Below are 24,532 nucleotides of genomic sequence, written 5' to 3'. Positions count from 1 at the left end.
TGGCTCTTCTGCACTTAAATAGGCAAGGATGTGGTGACAAAGTGTAAGTTGGGAATAAAAATGAATCCTCTCTGAGTCTGCTCCTAGTGAACTAAGGCTGAATTTGGTCCCATTTAGCTATAAGATACAAGTACATTACTGAATTTTGGGTTTCAACAATGTGCCAAAGTAAATGTGAAAAATCAAAATGTGAAAAATGCATTAAACACTAGAAAAAAATGAAAGATTCTTGGAAAAGTAATCAGTACACAATCTTACCATATTACTCTTAATTTTTTGTATTTTATTTATATTAGGATATTGTATATTTTTCAAGCCACTAAGAATCATTTTAGCATGTGTATTTAAAGCATTAACAAAATAAAAGTATTTCACAAAAGAAGTCAATGTTACAGTACTACTGAAATGAGGCAAAGAATACTTATACATTTGAAGGTTATAAACATAATACATTCATTTTAAAGAATAAACATTTAATGCAAATAACATTTTGGTTAAAATAAATATCATGGTAAATGTTAACAGCAACACCTACAGTATATGGGTACTAGAAAGGTGTTTTGTAATAGATAATATTTAGAATGTAAGGCATTCATGAAATGGCTTTTAATAATTTTACTAAATTGACAATCATCACATTCTATTAAGCACTTTATTTAAATAGGGGCATGCTTCATTCACCCTTTATAAACGTTTGTATGTGAAAAAAGTTACACCAAATTTTTTATTCTCTGGGTAACTATTACCACATCTAAGTGTTAGAATCAGATGTACCTTTCATTTTATTGCTTCTGAAATCAATTTAATAGCTTAGTTTAGTCAATATGACAGTTTAATCATGAACTGAAATAAAGAGAACAGTTTGTAGGTATGTTTAGAAAGTCAACCAATGCATAATCATCTATTTTCATAATTTCTTTGAAATGATCCCCTTAAAAATTAAAATTTGACTTTTAACACAGTGGTTTCTTCAGAAAAATAATATGCACATTTAAAGTCAAAATAATGATACAATCTATGAAACATAGCTTCAACAAAAGTGTGGTAAGGGTCTTCCTCAAGCATTATTTTCTTCCCCCATATGGTCTTCTAGCATGTATATGTATATGTGTATATGTGTGTGTGTGTGTGTGTGTGTGTGTGCATGTGCACACACGCAAGAAAGAGAGACACACACATATCTATCACATAGACAAACAGCATATTCTAGTGGCCAAATATTTCTGTACAAGGCACAATAGATAGTCAAGCTAATGAATTTTAAGCCCATGTGTTTTTAAAAGACTGCAGGAAGGGGAAGTGCATCCTTCATCTCAATCACTTTTACTGCAACATTAAAATGAATATGACATCAATGGTCAACTAAAATGATTCAGTTCATAATTCTGCAGATAAATTTCTACGGATGCTTAAAAGTATAGTCAGGGCAAAAGAAATAAATTACATTTAGTTTCAGGGTAAAGGACAAATAGTTTTTTCACATTAAAATTAATATATATCAGAACCCCCAAATGTCAAACTAATTTTTAGAAAGATAAAATCATTTTATATCATGAATACTTTATGAATTTTGAAGTTTAAAAATTGATTGAAAACCTGTCTGTATATTCAAGCTACAGATTTTCACATATTTGTATGGCAAAGCATATTAAAAATGATGGGTAAGATTGTCCTCTAGTGTATATCTTCACTGCACGGGAAGCTTCTGTGTTAACAATACAACCTACTCCAATGTTTTACAGTAGCACTGTGTCTCTGAAATTACTAAACTTAGCATTCTCTTTTGGCTCAAAATTTCTATTCAAGGCACTGGGTACAACTGTCAAACACACATTAGATCAAAGACATACCAAAAACAGTATTTAACTAGAGGGGTTTTATACTCTGTGGATTTTTTTTAACCTAAAAGAAGCTTTAAATTGTGTTATCTTCATATATGAAGGACAGAACACTGGACTTCTCTTGAATCTTCTCAACAAAAACGATGATCTCATAAAAATTTGGGCTAAAGTAATGATCTACTTTTATAGCTTTAAATATATGCTAAAACATTATCTCGATATTCAACTAATCGAAGCTGTTTGTATCAATGTCCACAGGTGCATTACAAAACATGTCCTTTCTTCCTTTCCATCAAAAGAAAATAATCATCTATGCATATACAGTGACCAAAATCTTATAAAATCAAAGAACATATACTGAACTTGCTATTCAATTCAAGAAAATTACTGGTAAACTGAATGTACTTAAAAAGGGTATCATCAGCATGTACTCTGCACAATTGAGACATTTATGAGTAAAATGAACTTTTTAAAAATATAAATAAGAAAGCAACTGTTGCAGAATATAAAAAAATATTTTTGAAAGGGACAGATCTTACACATCAGGAAATATAGGAATAAAAACATATGCTTACATTATAGTGCACAGTTATAACTTGTCACTGAGTTTATGGATTAAATGTATTTAAATTGATAAAGGAATTCAAATATAGTACTGCAAAGTCATTCAAAGAAAAATGTTTTAAAATGTACAAACAATAAAAACACACAGAAAGCCTTGGGCAACGTGCAAATTTTAAAATGAATATCACACCAACCAAATAAATCCTTAACCATTTTTTATGGATTCATTTATACCATTTTAACGAAAGGAAAAGATAAAATATACATAAACTCATCAGTGTCCAACACATTTTCCCAAAAACCTTTCATACTTCAAAGCTATATTTTCAATACATAAGCTGAGAAATTACAAATGTTTAGTTTGTCTACACTCAGAGAAGTTATTTTTAAAACTGCAATACATTAATAACTAAATGCACCTCCAACTTTTAAAAATTTGCAATTATTTAAAAGTTCACAATCGTGCTTTTCCATGAATGATGAAACAATAGATGAAACACATGCTTAGAGATTTTTGCCTCAAGTAATAAGTCTAATATGACATGTGCCAAATTCCACCATCAGTATTTTGGCACTTGATATGTATTTGAACACAATTTTATCAGCAAGAAAAATCAAAACTTTTGAAAAGATTTAACCATTCCAAATTGTAAAGTTCTATTGCTTTCCAATTTATAACATAAAAATCTCCTTATTCCCAAAATGATTTTTGTATATAAGGAAAGGGAAATTTGAATTGGTACAAAATGAAGCTGATATGAAAACTGGTTAAGGATTCAAAGCACATCAGTCAGCTCTGAAAAACTATACTTAGCACATAGACAACAGAAGGGAGGTATGATCTGCACAAAAATACTTGAACATTTTCTGGTTCTATTCTTCATGATCTGTCATGTGCTTAGCTGCTTGCAGTACATGCATGCATCCGTTTAGCTACATCATAAACATAGGTTATATCTGGTCGCTTCTCTGGATCTGGATTGATGCACATATTTACTAATTGTCGTAGCTGAAAAGAAAAAACAAATAAAACAATCTTAAAACCCATATTCCACTTCTGGATAGCCTTCACTGTTAAAAAGTTTTCATAATATCAAACCTAAATTTGTCTCTTTCTGACTTCTGCAGATTAAAAATGACAAATAGTTTCTAATGGTTTTCTTATGGCACTAACTAAAGATCCTTTACTACACAGATTGCTCTCCTCTAGATGTTCTTTTTCATATCAATTCTTTTTTTTTAGAACCCAATGTAATACTGCACATGTGGTCAGATCAAGTCACAAAGTACCACTGAATGAATATCACCTGCTTATTCCTATAAGTTATGAGTCTATCCATATAGACCTACTTCAATTTTTTTTTGGCCATCATGGTACAGTGTTGACTCATATAAAGTTTTGAGTCTACTATAATCCTTAGCATTTTTAAACAGTTAACTGTGAAAAGCTTATTTCTGAACCCAAATATTAAGAGTTATATTCATTCCACTGAAATTTCATAAGAATAGCTTAGTTTATCTAATGCCTTACTAAAATCTTGGTTAAAACTGTAGCTCGTCGTTCCCCTGATCTGCTTGCTTAGGAATTTTTTTTTTTTTAAAGAAATATGATTCGATTGGAATGACCTGCTCTTGATCACCAGTTCCTTTTCTAGATGTTCGTTAATCATCTCTTTAATAACCATTTTAGAATTCTATCAAAAATCAAGATCAAGGAAATCAGCATTTAGTTTGTAGATTCTAGTTTCTGTTTCTTTCTGGAAGGGCAGCTAGGTAGTGCAGTGGGCAGAATATTGGGCCTGGAGTCAGGAAGATCTAAATTAAAATCCAGTCTCAGATACCTGATAGCTGTGTGACCCTGGGCAAATCAACTTACTTTTGTTTGCCTCCGTTTCCTCATTTGCAAAACCTATACCTCGCAGGGTTTTTGTGAGGATCAAATAGATAGTTGGAAAGCATTGTATAAAAGTTAGCTATTATTATTATCATCATTATTGTTATTATTACATCAGAGTATTATTTGCCCACCTCTAATCCTTCAACACCATTTTTATCGTCCACAGACTTTCAAACACAACTTACAGCAGCTCAGCAATCATCTCCAATCAATTCTAAGAGTATCTGAGGACAAAGTTCACCTGGACTAGAGGACTTAGATTCACAAGGATCACTAGATATTATTTTAATTAATTACTTTACATTTACTATTAATTTTCAATTTGCCATTTTTATTCTGTTCTTTTCAGGGCAAATGTTATTTCGTAAAATCTTTGTTTGGTAAAGAACAAAAAACATAGGATAAGCACTGAACAACAAAGCCATCTTTCTGTTGTTAGTTATAAATAATCCCATCAACACTTTCTTTGACCCTCCTCCTCTTTTTCCTAATATAGCTCAACCCCCCCAACCACCCTTTTTTATTTTTTAACCTTTATATATTTCATGCTAAGCTTTAGCATTTTAGATACCATTTACCTTAAATTATTATGTTTTGTATTCATTCTCTCATTTCCAACATTTTGTAAGACTTGAAAAAAATTTTAAAAAACTCAGCAACAACAATAAAGTAGTTGAGTAGTTGAGAGATGAGCTCTTTGGGTCTTCATTATCAGAATTATTTATCTTTCTATCATCATAAATTCATCCTTTTTCACATCTAGGCTGCATGTCAGTGGTCACTCTTCCCCAAGGTAGATAACATTGATACCTAGTTACAACTTCTTAGTGAGAATCAGATTCAGAATTCCCCTTGTTGGTTTCCTACCTTTCAAAAATGAAATTAAAGTCATTAGGGCAGATCAAGAATTTACTAATTGCTATTCTTTTGGAAGAGTGGGAGTCATAAAGCTGAGTTTTGCTTGGAAGGGAAAAGGATAATTTGGAACATTTTAAACTTGTATATTTACAAATGAGTTCAAAAATGGACTCTGACACTCATTTCCTGTGTGACCCTTGGTAAGTCATTCAATTTGTTTGCCTCAGAAGCAGCAAGGTGATTCAGTGGAAAGGGCACTGGATCTGAAATCAGGAAGATGTAAATTTAAATGTGGCCTCAGAAATTCACTTGCTGTGGGACTTTGGGCAAGCCACTTAACCTCTCTTTGTCTTAATCTACTGCAGAAGGAAATAGTGAGCCATTCCAGTATCTTTACCAAGAACATCCCACATGGGTGTAATGAAAAATCAGACAGTACTGAACAATAAATTGATAACTTGGATAATATTCTAAGGAATAAATATGGGATCTTGGCTGATTTTCAATTTTTATTAACTACAAGATCTGGTGAGTTAGTTATATCTACAAGTTTTCTAAATTGATATAGGTGTTATGTGAAGTAGTGTATTTTCTTTGGCTATCTCCTATTTCTGGAATTTTCTCCTCCTTGTATTCCCACTGCTGACTTCCTCAGTTTCCTATTGAAATTCCTACCTTCCACAAGAAACCTTTTCTAACATCACTTCATTCTAGTAGCTTGCCCTCTTTTTCCTATTTATCTTGTATATGCAGCTTACTTTATATATTTTTGTTTGCATGTTATCTTCCCCTTAAGTTCCTTGAGGGCAAAGACTATATTTTCTCTCTCCCCTTCTCTCCCTTCTTCCCTTCATCACTTTGTCTCTCCCTCTATCCTGTCTCTGTAAATCCAGAGCTTAACGGAGTCCTTGGAATATAGTAGGCACATAATAAAATGTTTATTTATTGACTGATATTTATTATATTGAAGAAATAAATAGAAATTATTTAAAAATACTCCAGTATCAATTTTAAGATTTGTTTGCTTCATTGTATCCACATAAAACAAGTTTTTTTTTTCAAACATTCAACTTAAAATAATATAAATGAGCATCTCAAAGTACAAGGAACATAAATCTATTCCCAAAATTAGTGCATAAACTGATTTTTGTAAATTGAGTTTTATGTTTAAAGGAATACTAGAATTTTTTGTAATAAAGTTATTTTTTAATTAAATTCCATTTAACAAACACTAATGGATGTGGTGAGGAAGAGAAGGAAAGTATTTATTTATTACTCCCCTCCTAAGATGTAATCACTGAAAGTAAAGGAAGATGATAAAATGTTACTTTTCAATAAAATAAATGGCAAAGTGTCTACATCACCCATTCCTTAAGAAGAATGAGAAAGTTTCCTTGATTGAAATGGAAGGGAGAGGGGACAATCTGCCAATATTGCCAAAAAATGGCCTCATTCCTAGGAATTCTTTAAAAAATTTGTTTGCCAACTTTGCCATGAATTGAAGTGGGAATCAATAGTCCAGGGAGGAATTAATTTTGTGGAATGGGATCCCTGAGCCTCTACCAGACAGTATCAGGAAAAGGTAGGGGAATCTTCCTCTACTTCTTCTCCACCAACAGTTATAGCACTTTTCAGTGAAGCTAGTTGACCAAAAGGAGACATTCCTATCCAGTAGAGAGCAGAGAGAAACTGCTGATGTTGTCAGAGCAGAAAAAGTTTCTAGGGGCCTGAACAATGGAAAAAGAGAACTAACTGAAAATTTGAGAGAAAACTAGCCCTCCTAGAAAACTAGTCAAAAACCGAAATGAGAAAAAGAACTCAGGGATACCAGCTAGGCAATATTACACACATCAGAGATGCTATACACCTAGAGAGGGAAAAAAGCACAGGCATCACATGTGAAGAGCACAGCCAAAAATAAAAATGCATTTCAGGTCTAATTTTCTTAAAACATTGAAATGAAGTGGGGGGGGGGGAGAAACTAAAACTAAATGTATCTGTGATCTGTGGGAGACTCTGGGCAAAAATGACTTCATAAAAGTCCTCTTTCCTCTTCAATACAAATTTACTGCTTTTAAGATGTCAATATGCTTCTTCAAAATAAATGTGCTACAATATAAATCTGCCAAAAGCAAGTAAAAAAAAAAAATCACTCCGTGTTTTAATGTATACCGCTTCTAAATATTGTCATAATGTATATGCAATATTTATGTATATTTTAAAGTTCATTTGTTAAATACAGGGTGACAATAAATTGCATAATACCACTGTATAAACAAATAATCACTGAAATAATCATTATTTGAAGTCTGAGAAACTATTTTTCAGTTTATTAAATCTGAACAAAAGAGACAGTCAATAAATTCAGAAGAAATTTGGAAATCCAGAGAAGAAACTTTTTGAAAGAGAGTTTCAAAGGTATGACAAAATAAAACTTCCAATGCTCAAGTGTATGGGTTTATTTACATTTAAATTATAAAACAGTAAGAAAATTTTCTAAGAATTTATCTTTTCAAAGTAGAAGTGTTCACATATTTTTGTTAGGAGACCTCAGCTGTAATAATATAACAGTAAATGAAACTGTATTAAATAGACTAAAAGAATGAGACCTCCAGTAAGTCCTTGATAAGGCAATAAACCATTATCTATCAATTTCAGTCTTGTCCAGATAGTAATAATATAGTTTTTTGTGTAATAATAACTTTGGGTCACTATACATTTTTCAATAGAATACTAAAAAGTTGTGTTATTGGTACTCCCACCTAAACCCTCTGAGACCAATTATGATATATCAGCCTCTCAGATATTCCCAATTTCCATCTATCCAAGGACAAATATTTTAGTGCTCCAAAGTGAGTATTAACACCCCTTTAGCTTTGTACACACACACACACACACACACACACACACACACACACACAAAATCAATAGATATCGCCAACTTATATTGGCAACATACTACTGAGTGACCAGTAGGAAAATAAGTATTATTACAAAAATATAATATTACTATTTCATAAGAATTAGATAATTCTATGTCACCTGAAAACTCTGGAAGACCTGCAGGATAAGTTAGAAGGTTCTGCATGATCCCATATGATATCTAAAACAGGGCACCAATTTGGATTCATTTCTTCAAGAAAAAAAGTCTCCAGGGCCACTTCAGAAGGATATGTGAACAGAGACCCTACTTAACTATGCTTTTTAAAGAAAAAACAGGCCTTTCAGAGATCTTTAGAGATTTAATTCAACATGGCAGATTTCAATAATGCAGTCAATCTATGTTACAAAGGATAAGAGTTCATATACATAAAAAACAACATTTAAGGAAAATTTTAGAAAATTTTAAATTTATTAAAAATATAAAATGTTAAAAATGACAATATGTAAATAAGGACTCCACTAAATAGCAGCTGTAACATTATTTATGTATTTTTACTATTCAAGCACTTGAAAAATTCTCATTTTCAGCTAATACTTCCATGTCTAAGCTTAATTATGATAAATATTATAGATATATAGATCTACCTTTAAAAGATGCATAGGCCACAGAATATAATTAACATGCATATTTAAATATTCTACAGAGAATATCTAGAGAAGAAGTCATAAATGGCAATTAACATGATAAGGTTTAACTTCAATTACTCTTGTGAATATATGCAAATACATGTTGTTAAGTTGTTATTCAGATAAGTGTAATAAAAGGAATACAGAGTCTCCAGATAAAATACAATTTTGTAAATATAGTTTAATTTCATTAAAAATATACAAAACAATATATGTGATTTTTCTTTTCTTTTTTTCTTCCCTTTCCATAACACAATTCTTTGATATAAGATAAAACAAAGGTCAGGTGCTTTTTCAATTCTTCAATCTTTCCTGAAAAAACAAAACAAAACAAAAAAACCCAAACCTATTCACAGCTTGGGAATAAGGGACATACACACATATCTATATCTGTCTGTATGTACATACAGCTATAATGTATACAAACAAATGTATACATGTACACTTTGTATATAAGTAGTCTTGCTTATGAAAACTGGATTGATAAGCATTCTCCATTTTTTAAAACTAATCTGAAGTATATCATACTTTAAAATCTATATTTTTTTATTGCAGTCATTTGGACATGAGTATTAGAAAAATTTTACCTTTAAACACAGTTAATAGGTTTATATTCAAAAGTAACTTTAGAGATTATTCAGTCCAAATAACTCATTTTATAGATGAGGAGCAGAAACCCAGAGAAGTTAAATGAGTTGTCCAGTTTCATTCAGCTAGTTAGGGTAGAGAAACAGCCTGATGAAGCAGATAGAGCTGGCCTCAGTGCAGGGTTCATTCCTGCCTTTGATAAATTTACTCACTTTGGGCTCTAGATAACTTTCTATACACTAAATTACAGAGTAGTTGCTAATTTGCATTGAATAAGAGAAGCTTTCTAGGTGGAAGAAATCATAGCCTGGGTTTAAAAAATTATTAATGGCCAAGAAACCAAATTCCTAATGCTATTTTTTTAACTGAAAGGAGGTTTTTAATATTACTTCACAGTGAGGACCAGAAATTTTTGTTATTGTTGTTGTTGTTTAATCATGTCTGATTCTTCATGACCACATTTGAGGTTTTCCTGACAAAGATAGTGGAGATGAGCAAATTGAGGCAAACAGGGTGAAGTGACTTGCTCAGGGTCACACAGCTAAAAGTGTGCAATGCGAGATTTAAACTCAGGAAGATGAGTCTTTGAGACTCTAAGGCCAGCACTCAAGCAACTCAATTCAACAAACTTGTTACTTGCAAAGGTATTGCCATAAATGCTAGGGATACCAAATCAAAACTCACTCCTTGATCTCATGTAGTTTACATCCTATTTCCCTTTCTCTACCATGCTTATTACAATGAAGAAATGTCTTCTATTAAAGAAAACAACACATCATTGTGTATGGATAGTCAGTTGGCTATTACTTTAATATACTTAGCAATTCCCTTATTCTTTTATTTACTGAAATTCTTGAAAAAAAATTCTTTATGGTAAATTATTTTTCCCACTTTGTGACTGTGACTATTTTTTCCTTATGTGATGTACTTGAGGTGAAGTGATCATAAGATCATGGACTTGACTTCGAAACCTCAGAAGTTTCCTAATCCAATCTTTAAATTTTATAAGAGAACTGAGGACCAAGAAAAGTTAAGTAAGTTTCCCCAGTTCACACTATGGCAGAGGCAGAATCTGAATTCAGGTGTGACTGTATAATCAGTATCTCCTTCTTCTGTGTAACATTATGTCCCAGAATTATGGCAGCTACTACTTCCCCTATTAAGGTCTATTTAGGTCCACACCAAACAAATTATAAAGGAGCTACTTGGATAAATTTATTACAAAATACAAAATAGTGTATAGAATCTCAAAGGAAATGAAGGAGACCTATCAGATCTTAAATGAGAGAAAAATTGATGGACAATCTTTCTTAAAGATTATTTCAATAAAAGAGATGAGAAAAATAAAAACCTGAAAGCAATCAAACATGGCAACCCAGTATTTCATAAATTATTACCAGGGAAGGACTTGTTATCTGACAAGAATTTCTGTGAAAAACTAAATGTGGTATGGCAACATATATAGTGTGTGTATCTATCTATATATCTATCTAAATCTATATCTAAATCTATATCTAAATCTATATCTATATCTATATCTATATCTATATCTATATCTATATCTATATCTATCTATTAAACAGCATCTGACACATAACACAGTAAACTCCAAATGGATATACAAGCTAAGTTTTTAAAAAAGAAAGAAAAGAAAGAGAACTGCAACTAATGGAGAATTCTTAAACAAGGGAGGAAAAGTATCATAAAATGATAAACTACAGAACTTTGATAGAGGCAGAATAGAGGACACACTTGGCCCTGAAGCCAGATCAGGTTTAGTGCCCTTAAATAAGTCATATAAACAATTTGTGCTCCAGTTACTTTCTAGACTTCTAAATTACAGAAAAGTTAACAACCTGTTTTGGGAGAGGGAGTACCCTTGTCACTAAAATCACAGATTCAATCTATATCACTATTCTAAAGAATTTTAATCATATATTTTGCATGAACAAATCAGTGAAGCCAGTTATTAACTGTTCAAATCTTTTGCTCCACATTATAATGGCTAAGTATATAGCTCCCAAAAGACAAAAACAAAAGGAAAAAAATCCCACAAATATGAAAACATGCACAGTAGCACTTTCTTATTAGCAGCAAAATCCTGGAAATGAAGTAAGTACCCAGTAAGGAATGGCTAAAAACGTCTAGCAATATGAAGACAGTGAATTTTATTATACCATAAAAATGATGAATGAGAGATTCAGAGACACATAATTTAAAAAAAAAGACTTGTATGAACTGATACAGAGCAAAGAAAGCAAAACTAAGATAATTTGAGATGTATTTTTGGTAATTTTTGCTAATATATAGAGTGAGCAGGAACTAAGAAGAGGAAAACTGAGAAATAACAAGGGAATAAAAGAAGTTTATTTGAAAAATAAGTCTAAGAAATAACTATAGAATATTTGCAATGGTGGAAAGATCACTTGATAGGGACCTCAACTGTATAATCTCTCCAATGACAGAAAAATTGTCACTATAGGCAATTTGTTTATATATATATATATCCTTCCCAGGATCACTTTCTTCAATTGCCAAAAGAGGCTAATACTACCTGTATTTTCATTCAAGCACTAACAGCATGAGATAAGACAAATGCTATGAATAAATAGACAGATAAATGAAAATAAAAAAATAAGAGATTTGAAAAGTAAAATGCATTAAATGAATACAAGGTTTAATCATAAGGTAGTTATGAAAAATATTTTTCTTGGCCATGATAAATTGTATATAGTTATTTCATCAATTTAATTCAGTAATAAAAGTCAGGCCAAAGTTGGCAAAGTTTATTTATTTTTCAATTACTACTGCATTCTAAAAAATTGCTGTCAGATGATTTAAAAAAAAAAAATTCTTGTGAATGCAAATTAAGTTGTTTTACTTATAATTACTGCTCTTTTATTTTCATTATCTTTAAAAAACATGTTTATTGAAGGCTGCTCTCAGAATTTGTACATACTAATACTTTGCATAAAATTTAGGAAATATGGCCTATATATATAATATATATGGAATGTCTTACTCTCTACAATTGAGCCACAGAACAGGCGGCTGTTTTACATAATTTGCATTAGGTTAAACATTAGGAGAGTCCAAAGATTTTCACTACATAGCATAAAACTAAAAATGCTGCTGATTTTACATACTCACATTGAATTGAATTATTTCAACAAAAATACAAAACAAATTTTCATTCTTCTAAATCGACTCAAGAAAGTACTTAGCTTTGAAGCACTTACTATGTGCAAAGCCTTTAATATGTTTTCAGGATGCAAAAAAGAAAAATGATAAATAGCTCTTGACCCTTAAGGTACTTACAATATCATATGCATAACTTTTAGATTTCCATCTCCCCAAAGATATTTATTATCACAGAAAACTATTTAATTACTAGAAGGTAGAAAATATGAAGGCATATCCTTACTAAAAGAAATTTAGTATGATCACAAAAATATGTTAAATGAAGTATTAGTTATGACAATCTCCATATAAACAATAATGTAAATAGTATAAGTATAATTGGGAGGCAGTATGAATTTGCTTAGTTGGGTACTGGTCTTGAACATAGAAAGGGCTGGTAATTGTTAATGATATAATCATAGGGTAAGTCAATCAATCTCTCTTAGTTTCAATTTACTCATTTACAAAATGGATATAATAAAAACCAGAGTATGTACTTTAAAGGATTTTTGTGAGGTTCAAACAAGGCAATATATGCTTTAATAATTTTAAAGCATTCTATAAAAATCAGCCATTATGATGACACTACTGTTATAGTAGAATACTAGTATTATTACTTATTCAATATATATATAGAGAGAGATGGTTAAAATGGCAATAATGTAATTACAAACAACACTGATCAGAAGAAAATCACTTCCCTAAGTTATTGAATATTTATTTTAAGATTAAACTTTTTGAACCTTTACATGTTAACTATTAGAAATAAAATAGAAATAGCCTTTTTATACGTTAATTTATTTTGGGGAAATGAGTATATCTAAATAATTAGAGAATTAATATTATTTTCTTTATGATTGTGGGGCTATATGGAGTATAAAGCCCAAATTTGTATAGATGACATATTGTGACTGAATACCAAATTCTCAAAATCTAATCTAAGTAATAATGCTTTGATCTAACTATTAAATAAAATCACTAAGCTTTACTCTTTTATGAAAAAATAGGACAAATAATTCTGTGCAAATTAGAAGTAATTTTGTAAAGATAAATAATTATAGGAAAAGTATATTGTAAATATAAAATTCTACATAAGATGCTTATCTCTGTTTTAATCAATTTAAAGTTACTACAAAAAATATAAAACTTCCTCTCAATTAATTTTAATTGTTGAATAATTAATCAATTATTTATTAAGTACTAGGCACTGAGCTTGGTGCTAGGATACAAAGATGAAAAATACTGTTCCTGACATCTTTAGGTACTTACAATTCAATGAATAGAGGAGGAAAATGGATATATTTATGCAAATAAGTATAATAAAGAGCAGAATGAGATGGGGTGAGGGAGAGCCAAATAAAGTACAATAAGAAATTTTGCAGAAGGCAAAAAATGCTTTTGAGTAGTGCAATGAGAAAAGGATTCATGGAGGTGATATCTGAATGGAGATGTAAGACATTTCAAAACAGGCAAAGATAAAGAAAGACTATATTCCTCTCATGTTACAATATAATCTACTTCTTCAAAAAAGAATACACTGAAAAATGTTTTGCCAATACTTTCTGAAGCAAATTTTAACCTTCCATTAAGTTCTATGGTTTATTATCATTCCTCTCCATTTACTTTCTTCCAGTTCTCAAACTTTAACCATTCTATTTACTCATACCAAGTTCACCTCCTGATGGGCCCTTTAATTCCAATTTTCCACTTCTTTCCACTTTCACTGGCAACCTCCATACTCTTGAACATATTTCTTCATGCCCCAAGGCTGAAACAGAATTATTAAAGGCAACTAAAGAAAGAAACATATTTGCTTAACCTTTCTTGTATCTTCTCAACAAACCTGATATTAATGAATGCTGAAAAATCAATTCACAAGTATTTACTGAAGCTGTGAATTGTACAGCCTGCACAATGCTTAGTATTAAAATGTTAAGATATTAAATTATGCATTTTATATTTGTGAAGTAAAATAATACATTAGAGGGTCATGCTTTGTTTTAAATTTGTTGCCAATCTAATTATTCATGTTTTTAAAAGGAGCTATTAATTTAATCAGTCAATTTTGGGGGGGGGGAGGTGAGAGTAGTTTGCATAATTTTAGTGTTTAAAATAACTTCTAAAAATTTAAAATGTTATTGAGAAAAAAATCACTTTTTATTTTTTTCAATATGTGGACATCAGATGTTTCATGTATGAAGATGTTTCTTATTGGAGGAGTTAAGAAAATAACTTTATTCCTGTTACCTCTTTACCTTTATTTTCTGCTCTTCATCATTCCGTTTCTAGTAATGTTAATTTCAAGATCTTTTGCATGACCAAATTCAAATTAAATTAGGAGATAGTTGAAGTAAAAAAACATTCTCCCTGACCTATCAATAGAATAATTTTTTTTAAAAAGTAGAGCAATTTTCAGTTTCACAGATTAGCTCACCATTCTTAGGGAAAGAAAATTTTATTCTTTAAGAATGATATTTTAAAGGTATTTATAAAAATTGTAAAGTGTAACTTTTCTAACATTTTAAATGAGGAATTATGATTTAAAATAATTATATGAGGCTTGTCATCTACATACAACATGAAGAATGTCAGTATTTTTAAAACTAAAGATCAGACATATCAGTTAATTAATTATAAAAATGTTCTTTTATACAACTACATATTTTAAAATGTAATATGGCTAGAAAAAAAACCCTAAGGAAACAAATAGGAATTTTATATTTGAGAGTCTTCAAAACAATGACAAATATGTAAAATACTTTGGAGTTTCTAACTTTTAAAACAATCTTTCATTAGGCTATTAATTTAAAATATCCACATTTAATTATTTCCAATTCATATTTAATAAAATATACTTTAATATTTGTTGCTATTCCCTGCCATGCTTCAAATGTAGATCGCCTACTTTAAATGCAATTTGGGTGGCAGATCTATATTAAAATTAATTTTGTAAGCACACATTATACTACAACTATATTTATAGAAAATTACTTTGCTTATAAACTATATATTTTTTTTAATAGTGCACACTTTTGTTGAGCTTTGGGACCACTTATTCATAAAGATTTGTGGTACACAATGCATTTGTTCTTTGAATTCAATATTAAAGATTTGGACTCACTATTAAGTGATGCCTAACTTTGCCATTTACCAACTTAATAGTGCCAAACTACTGCAAACAAAATGCTTAAGATATTACTCTAAAAACTCAGCAGTACTTCTATTTAGTTCTTTGCTAATTGTAACCCTGAATGGTTTTTTAAAAAGTTAAAAATTATAACTTCATATTTCAAGAAAGAAAAAAATTTATATTTTTATATGAAAAACATGCATATATAGATATAGATATGTATGTATGTTTTTCAAAGTACTTCTTCATCCTGGAGATTAATTTACAAATCTAAATGAATTAAAGGAACATTATTACATAGCCTACAATATTCTATGTATGTCAGTTCTTATATATAATATTTTATATATGTATCTAGAAATGTTGTAAGTTTTCTTTTAACTAGTTATAAAACTGATTTATCCAATATGGGTGATCACACTGTCATTCTGGAAGAACAAAATATAACATGTTTTGCTTTATATCTTTTTTCCCCCAAACTGGAAAGTATATAGAGTGAAGTAAAAAGTGGAATCTATTTCCCTTTCCTAACTCTAAGACCTTCTATCTGGGCCAGACTTTGATATTTGCCCCTTGGCTGAGAATCCGCATATCCAACTTCACACTTAGCTCCAGTGAAGTAGCCCTGCAGGCAGGCCGACTTCAACGAACCACTAGTGGTATCATCATTAAAATCCTGCTGAAGGTCACCATGGTAACCGCCTGCTGAGGCTTCACTGCTGCACTCGGCATCTCCTAATCAGCTACCATGTGAAATGCAAATTCAGACAGTCTGAAAATTAGTCAAGAAGAATAGGGGATGAGGATGCAGATATGTGAAATATTCATGGGCTTCATGGAAAAAAGAAGACAGCATGAATGACACAACAAAGAACGGCCCCTGACATTCTTGCTATCATTCTGCATTATTGTTCACACTCTACTGTATTTCTAGGCCTACAGTTCTAAAGTTGGTTATGTGAAATGCCATGTTTGTATTCTCTCCCCCCCCCCAAATAATAATTAAAAGTGGCTAAAATAACATTAGCTGAAAGAAAATTACATATAGATATATTACTTCTAAGCTATTTTTAGATTCATCTGTAAAATTATTAAAACAATCCCTTTTCAATTTTTAAGTATAGGGGAAATTATCACTATAAATGCTATATTAACTGAACAACCTTTAAGATAAAAACAAGTGAGGGGGTAGTTAGTGCATAGAAACACAAGGTATATTTCAAGAGCACAAAACTTTAATGACAGTAAAAATATTCTGTAGTTTCTGATGTCTGAGGAAACAGACACAATTTCAATTTTTCTGTACCATAAAAAGTACAATAGGCAGCTATTCATTTCTTAATGGAAAAATTACAAGATTATATCATCAGTGAACATTATTATAACTTCAAATTTAAACTTTGCTGGGTTTTTTAACTATCTTTTGTCAATTTATGCAATAAAACTGTACTGAGTTTTCTAAATGTATCCCATGTACCTATTATTTTGACTGATCCCTCAAATAATTAGCCTCAGACTTAGCAAACTATACTTTCATCTCTACTCAGAACAATGTTGTTGTTTATTTTGAATAGTGATGCTTGATTGTGTTAAAACATGATGTTGGATAATACCTAAGATAAGTTATTTTGAGGTCTCCACAACAACAATACTAACATAAGATTTAGCATAAGAAAAATGACTACATGTTTTGATTCTATTCCAACAATCATATGGAGTTAAAATAACATCACATCTCACAAAAGAAATTTGACTAAGGAGAAAGGACACTGGTAAAACAATCATCAAAGGAGAATGTAAGAATGTATATGTGGACCAAATCTCTTCAAAAGATGGGAAAGAGTACAAGGGGGGAAAAGTATCTTTTTTTGTTGTTGCAATCTTCTTATACTACTTATTACTGTATCTGAGACAGAGAAGAGGAATAATAAACCCTCTTAAAAGGGATTGGTGGACAGCTGTCTGTTAAAATATAACAAGGATCTAATATTAATTTTACCTTTGCTACGCATGATGTGATGTAAAGAAAGCTACTATTCTTGCCATATCTAGTAAGAAGCCAATATATATTACACCACATGCTGAGTTGTACACCACTTTATGAATTGCAGAGTCAACTCTTTAACCAGTGAGTCTGAGAAAGAATGAAAGCAGTGAAAAGTGCTGTTTCTGCTACTTATGCCATTCATTTGTATCTCTAGAGAAAGTATAACTTCTTAATAAAATGTAAAAGTTAGCAAAAGGAACAGCAGGAGAACACGTGGATTTGAAAATGACTTACTTCCTCTGAATAGTGATCTGAAGGAAGAGGTGGGTAGTCACATTGTTCTATCTTCTTACATAGAGAATACAAATTCATTTTGTCTCCATAGAAGGGACTCTGCAATGCAGCCATCTGTGAATGCCCCAACAAAACTCATATGGTAAGATGGTAATTTAAAGGTATGACAGATTAAAAATAGTGATGGAAAAGTATAACATAGATTCATTATATTGACTGTCCCGAGAATTGCTTAAGTACTAAATCTTAATATTTCAAATTTAGGTAATACAGATATAATTCTCATTTTCCCAACAATTAAATTTACCAGGCATTTTCTCATCTCACAAAAAGTAAATTTTGCAGTTATCAATTAGCAATTTTTAGAAAACTCAAATTACTAACATCATAAAGTACTTGTCTGTGAATATACTAATTTGATAACACTATAAAATCAATTCATAATTGGATTACTGTAGTATATTTGAGACATGTTCAAATTATAAAGTTACAGTAAAAATTAATTACATACTAAGAAGAAATTAATTTTTACTTAAGATAAGAAAGGTCACCCTGGATGAAAAATGAGTCCACACACATCTGGGCTTAAAAATGTGTGGTTTAGGAAAGCAAAATAAGAAATGCAGTTGGAAATAATTTCAAAATCTCTCCCATCTCTCCCTTGGTAATATCTCAAAAAATACCACATAATATATGGAAACTCAATTTAGAGGCACAGTGGCAATCTCAGTGACCACCACAGAAAATACAAGTATTCTTTTCAGAAGAAATTTACTCAAAGAATGCCAAATTTAAAGAAGACACTACTGAATATAACATTTATTTTAAAACCATGTTCTAACGTGACATTTAAAGTGCAAACAAGTACTCAAGTAAGTAGGATTGCAAACTAGAATTCAATTTAAAATGTTCTTATCCTGTTCAAAACCTTCTAAATCTTTGAACCACAGCAGCATGAATGCAACACAGAGTGCCATGCTGCCCCAAAGTCAGTCACCCTTTTCTACATGTGCTAATAAGTTTGATTTTGGAAGGACAATGTGTACATTCCCCAGACAGGCAGAATGTGTGTGAAACACGCTAGTCCACGCTGTGCTACTCAGTGAGCTTCAGCAGGGACAGGACAAGCTGAAAATGGCTCTCATCTGTCTTGTGGTCCTCCAGAATCAGTTTTAACTCCTTCAGAACCTCAGTATGAAAGGCTAGGTTGGTCATAAAACATGAAATAAATTAAGAAATATTTCCTGTAACAGGTGTTCCCAGAACTTAATTCATAATGTAATGGTGAATAGTTTCTTATTAATTTAAGAAAACAGGAAGCCAATGAAATGTCCTAAAACATGCAACATTGAACTCATCAAGAAATTTCTCAAAGCTTACCTATACCAACAGTTATAACTTTTGGTTTATGTGATAGCATGCCTTTCTGTAAAAATAAAATTCTAAAAATGACTTCTTAAAGTAAAAGAAAGGTAAAAATTAAAGAATCTATATGAATGTAAAAATTTTAAAGAAAATGTATATATAGTCATTATAATATGCTAGGAGTTCATTATGGAATTTTTGTCTGAATACAGCAGTGTTAAAAAAAAAAAAAAAAAAAAAAAAAAAAAAAACACTCTGAATGTCCCCTAAGGAGTTAAAACAGGAATACTATATTTTCATGCATCTCCTGCTTTGACAGATGAAAAATGTCAACTGTCCTGTTTTTATTTTCAAGCTTTTGCACTATTCATCTGGTTCATTAGTGCATCTCGATGCTGCCCCTGACAGCTGCTCGCCCTCTCCTCCCAGCAGCTGAATTTTTCAGGCTAATTTGATCCTCCACACTGAGACGATCGCTAGAATGATTGACTTGCTCCCTGACCTCCAGGGTCTGACTTTCCTGATTAGTATTCTGGGGGTGTCTGAGGGACGAAAGCCCACTGTCTGTCTTCGGGGCTGGTGGCAGCTCTCTTTTTTTTTGAACTGTAAGCCACCAACCTACAACCCTGTAAGGATGCAATTGCTGCGCTGAACAATAAAGGAAATGTGTAAAACCTACTTTTCCATGTAAAGGTCCGTGTAGCAAAAGCACAGCATCTTGATTTTAATTAGTAAAGTCTACTTTGTTGCATATCAATTAAAACTGCACAGCTAGCTTTTTTTGAGGTTTCAGGATTATTTGAAAGTCTAATTTTGAGTTTAAGGTACATTTTTTAAAAAAGGCTTCATAGCTTTAAATTGCTAATAGTCAATCTTTAGTAAGATCTGATATGAAATGTTATCAACAAGATGCTATATTCACGGATTTTTTTTTTCAAATTAAATTTCTGGATAATGTTAATTAAAGCCATATTAAAACATATCTGGAGAGGAGGTACCAATGGAAAGGTCAATTAGCTCTTTACTAAAATGCCACAACTCTAAACTCTAAACTACCTTTACTTGGAGAATACATAAAAGTCATAAAAAATACAAAAATAAAATTATCACAATAAATATTTTAGACTGTAAATGATATATACAATATGCAACACATAGATGGGAGGAGGTAGAGAGACTTGGTTGTCTTAAGGATACCATGCTTTCATTTTGATAAGCATTTTAATTAGAGCATGCACAAAAAATGGGTCAGTGCCTCGGAAAAACCAAGGGAAAGTATGAAAGGTCTATGTCTGAAGAGGAGGTTCATTGAACTTAAAATATTATATTAATTTCCAAAAAAAAATTTTAAGTTCCATTAAGCTTTTTATATTCAAGTTTCACAAAAGAATGGAATCTAATCTAAGTCAATATCTACTTGAAGGGTAAGATTAATTGGTTTAGACATTATAGAGCAATGCTATTTAAATAAAATGTTGTATAATATCATACAATAAGCTTTACAGTATGACTAGTTATCTAAATAGTATACTAAATAATTTACTAAGCTCTATGAAATAATTGGCTTTTAAAAGTGACTCACTCTGTTAAATTAAATGCCAAAATCATCTAAAAATTAGTACAATTTATAAAGTTTCTTAAAGCAATATATTTTTTATCCTGTTTCATGATTATTTTTTACTAGAAAAAATTTTAAACATTATCATGGCTCTAGGGGTACTAAATTGTTTTATTTAAACCCTATTAAGATATCTTTGAAGTCATTTTTAATAGAATCAAAATCAAAATTAATAAACTTCTCATGTCCCTAAAAATAAAGAGCTCAAAATGGAATTTTTAATCCTTATGATAAAGATAAAACTACACATACTTCTATTTTGTGTTTTGAGTCCAATTTCAAATACCCATTTTAAAGTTATTTCAAAATATTGGTGGGGCAAGTTTGAAGTTATCAAATCCATATATTATACTGAGACAGGTTTATATGAAGTAGAATAAAACAGACTAAGAAAATCATTTTTAGAAAACAACATCAAAGTCCATAGGGTTAATATTTTTCTTTTGTATTTAAATTATAAAAGTAAATCCATGTATCAGTTATTTTCTCATATTTTATCAGAAAAAATTCAAAAATAGATTATCACTTATCTTTTTTATTAAATATTTTAATTAAAATGTGTTTAAAATAAAATTATATTTTTGATAATTTTTTAAAAATATCATATGCTGTTTAAAATATGAATGTTTTCAGCTTGCTTTCTCTTCTAATTTCAGATGTTTGACTATATTTGTTTAGGTGACTGCCCCCTATATTTAAAAAAAAATCATTTAATAATTATATCTTATAGTAGATGGGAGAGAACTAGAAATAAAACAGTTCAGCTATTTTTACTAATAAAAAATAAATAAAATGTCTAAAATGCATCCTTGTACAGTCTATCCACTTATAATTAAACTCAAATTCAACTGTAAGTAAATAAAAATCAATAACAGCCAAAACTAAATGTAATTAAATATATATATATTTATAATACTCAAGTATAAATTCCATGAGGAATGAAATTATAAATGACGATTATCATTTTTATAAGTGAAGTCCTTTATTTAAAAAAATGCAATTTTTAGAATTCATGTATATTTTCAACATACTTTAAAGTTAAGGTTTCATACCTAAATAAAGAATAAGGAATAGTAAATTTCATTCTTATGACTATCTGTTTATAAAATTGTTGCTTGATGATTAAATGGCTATATGGTAGATAATATCTATAAACAAAATATTAAATAAGTATCCCATCATAAGGGACTTGTATAAAGTAAAAGCACATCAATATATCAGGTTTATTGGATTTATCAGAGTTACCTCATAGAGCAGACAGCCAAGAGACCAGATGTCAGATTTGAAGTTGTATCCATTTTCATGTATCCTTTCTGGAGACATGTAGTAAGGTGTACCCACTAGAGGAAAAAAATTCCACAAAAACAAATAAGATTTTAAAATAAAGATGCAGATATATTTTAAGCATATGCACCAACTTATTAATAATCTATACTATTATCTACAGAAACTCAAGACAATGTTTTGTAAGATTTTCTCTAGCTAAACACTTATTTTTCTTCTTTTCCTTCACATCCCACAAAGGAAACACCATGTGAAAAACTATAGCATATAAAACACATATGTTTCTTTTTTTTTGGTGGCAGTTATTTCAATTTACTTGCTTTTGATTGGTCTAGGCTTAACTCTAGTGAGTAAAACTCTAAAAATGGAGTAAACAAAATGCTGAATAAGGAACTCAGATTCATTTCACATTGACTTTATTTTTTCACTGAATATGCATTTGTTTGTACATCTGGAATAGCCAATAGTAATTTAAATTTAATTTATTAAATTAAAAATAGCAAAATGTACTAAAAGGAGCTGCAAAAAAATCAATCCTGTTTCTTAATTTTTTATGAAAGATTGTATAAATTTAGTTAGACTTTGCTCTACTGAAAAACTGGGCTAGTAGGCAATTCATTTAAATGGTCTGTGCCTCAGATGTTCCATTTTAGAAAGTTGAATACATGTACCTTAAAGGGATATGTGATGATATATGCCAAAGCACTCAAAAGTCTTTGTAGTAAAAAACAAGAAAATACCATTTTTACTAAGACTTATTAAAAAAAAAAAAAAAAAAAAAAAAACAACTATAGTTGAATAGTTTCCCCAATTAAATCCCCTATTTCTTTCCCTTGGTATATTTTAGTACTTAGTAAACTTCAGTGCCCAAACCAAAGGAACACATATCATTAGGTCTCAAAAGTGAATCACTGAAGTAATTTCCAAAGTGAATATTTTAAAGCTCAAACTGAGATGACAATTTATCTCACCCTCACTGGCCTAAGGGTTTGCCGGAAGAAGATCTCAGGGTGAGAACAACTGTGAGACCTTCTTGCTTGGGGCAAAGTCTACTTAAATGTTTGGCATACTTGGCTACTTATTCAAAGTAGGACATTTTTCTTTTACTTTAGTTTTTAAGAGCATTCGTAGGTATTTACTACAAATCCTTATAAGAATCTGATCATGTGTAAAAAGGATTTTTCACTGGGAGAGAATGAGAGAATCTTGCCCACCATCAAATTCTCTTCCAAGGAACTTCAACTGATTAGCATTCTTTTTTTTTTTTCTCTCAAAAGGAGAAACCAAAAATTTAGGCCTATTAGTTAGAAGACATTTGCACTATTCTGAATACCCTAAAAGTACTTACAATTAATATAAAAATGTAATCAGAATAGACTTTCACCAATAATGTCAAACCAAGATAGTCCATTCTTTATATAAATGAGCAAGGGATGATTATTTTTTTACATGAAAAAAAAAAGGATAAAAAAGGTGTGGAGACAGAAAAATAAGGGATATATAATTTTTTTAATATTTTAAGAATACCATTAAAAAGAATAAGTATCAAATTTACAGTTTTTATGACATACAGAATATGCTATTTGCAGTTTTAAGATGTCAGGTAAAATTTCCAACTTAAAAAAGCATAACAGAAAGCAAACTTTAAAATATTATTTTCAATGTTAGATTATTACAAGAAATTACGACATATCACATCTTGTGACTTAACAGAGCTTTATTTATATTTCACATGAACTACAGAGTTTAGTTTTCAGATTGACTTTCTTCTTCCATTTAAAGTAAGGTGGAACAGATTTAGTAGTAAACTGGCTCCGAACAGGTTACTTGTTTCAAGACATAAAGCTAGTAACTGGCAGTGAGTAATGTGCCAGAAAGAGGCTTCACAGAATCCACAGGGGGCAGCTGAAAACACTGAGGTTTGAAGGTTCATAGTTTACCAAAAGCAAAGGTAATTTTAACCAGTAGCTCTGGGAAACCTGCTGATACATTAGGGGTTTGATATGAGTGTGAAAGATTGATGATAGGGAAAAAGAAGAACAAATGCTAGCATTTTACAGAGTTTAGCCTTAGTATAGCACCTTAACTGCAATACAAACTGAACCCTCCAATGACCCAGAAGTGAAGAAGCAGAGAAAAAATGATTAGAAATTTTGCCTAGCTAAACTAAAAACAAAAACTCTATCTCCTCTAAAGATAAGTCTGATGATATTTCAAAACCCTACAAAATATCTTTATTATGCTATTGTGAACATCAATATTGGTCTCTTCTACATATAAATATCATATCTTTTTTGTTCAATATATTTGGAATACATTCAAAATGGTATTATAATGAGTAAGCCTGATTAATACT

The 24,532-nt window shown here is 30.5% G+C and overlaps 1 protein-coding gene across 4 annotated transcripts in view; it reads right to left on the bottom strand.

The window, feature by feature from the left end:
- Nucleotides 1-266: 266 nt before the first annotated feature.
- NEK7 (NIMA related kinase 7) overlaps nucleotides 267-24,532 on the bottom strand; it is a 167,742-nt gene continuing 143,476 nt past the window's right edge. For 3 of the 4 annotated variants that reach the window (XM_031937096.1, XM_031937092.1, XM_031937093.1), the window contains exons 8-10: nucleotides 22,138-22,232; nucleotides 17,910-18,023; nucleotides 267-3,414 (exon numbers count right to left, since the gene is read on the bottom strand). In XM_031937096.1, coding sequence (XP_031792956.1) covers nucleotides 3,304-3,414; nucleotides 17,910-18,023; nucleotides 22,138-22,232 — 320 coding nt within the window. In that variant the 3' untranslated portion in view covers nucleotides 267-3,303. Of the gene's footprint in view, nucleotides 3,415-9,848; nucleotides 14,267-17,909; nucleotides 18,024-22,137; nucleotides 22,233-24,532 lie in introns of those variants that run through there. The other variant, XM_031937095.1, reaches the window with a different exon arrangement.

The sequence above is a fragment of the Sarcophilus harrisii genome, chromosome 4 (assembly GCF_902635505.1).
Source record: "Sarcophilus harrisii chromosome 4, mSarHar1.11, whole genome shotgun sequence".
NCBI lineage: Eukaryota > Metazoa > Chordata > Mammalia > Dasyuromorphia > Dasyuridae > Sarcophilus > Sarcophilus harrisii.
The sequence above is the reverse complement of the archived record's forward strand: the minus strand, read 5'-3'. Positions and strand labels throughout refer to the sequence as shown.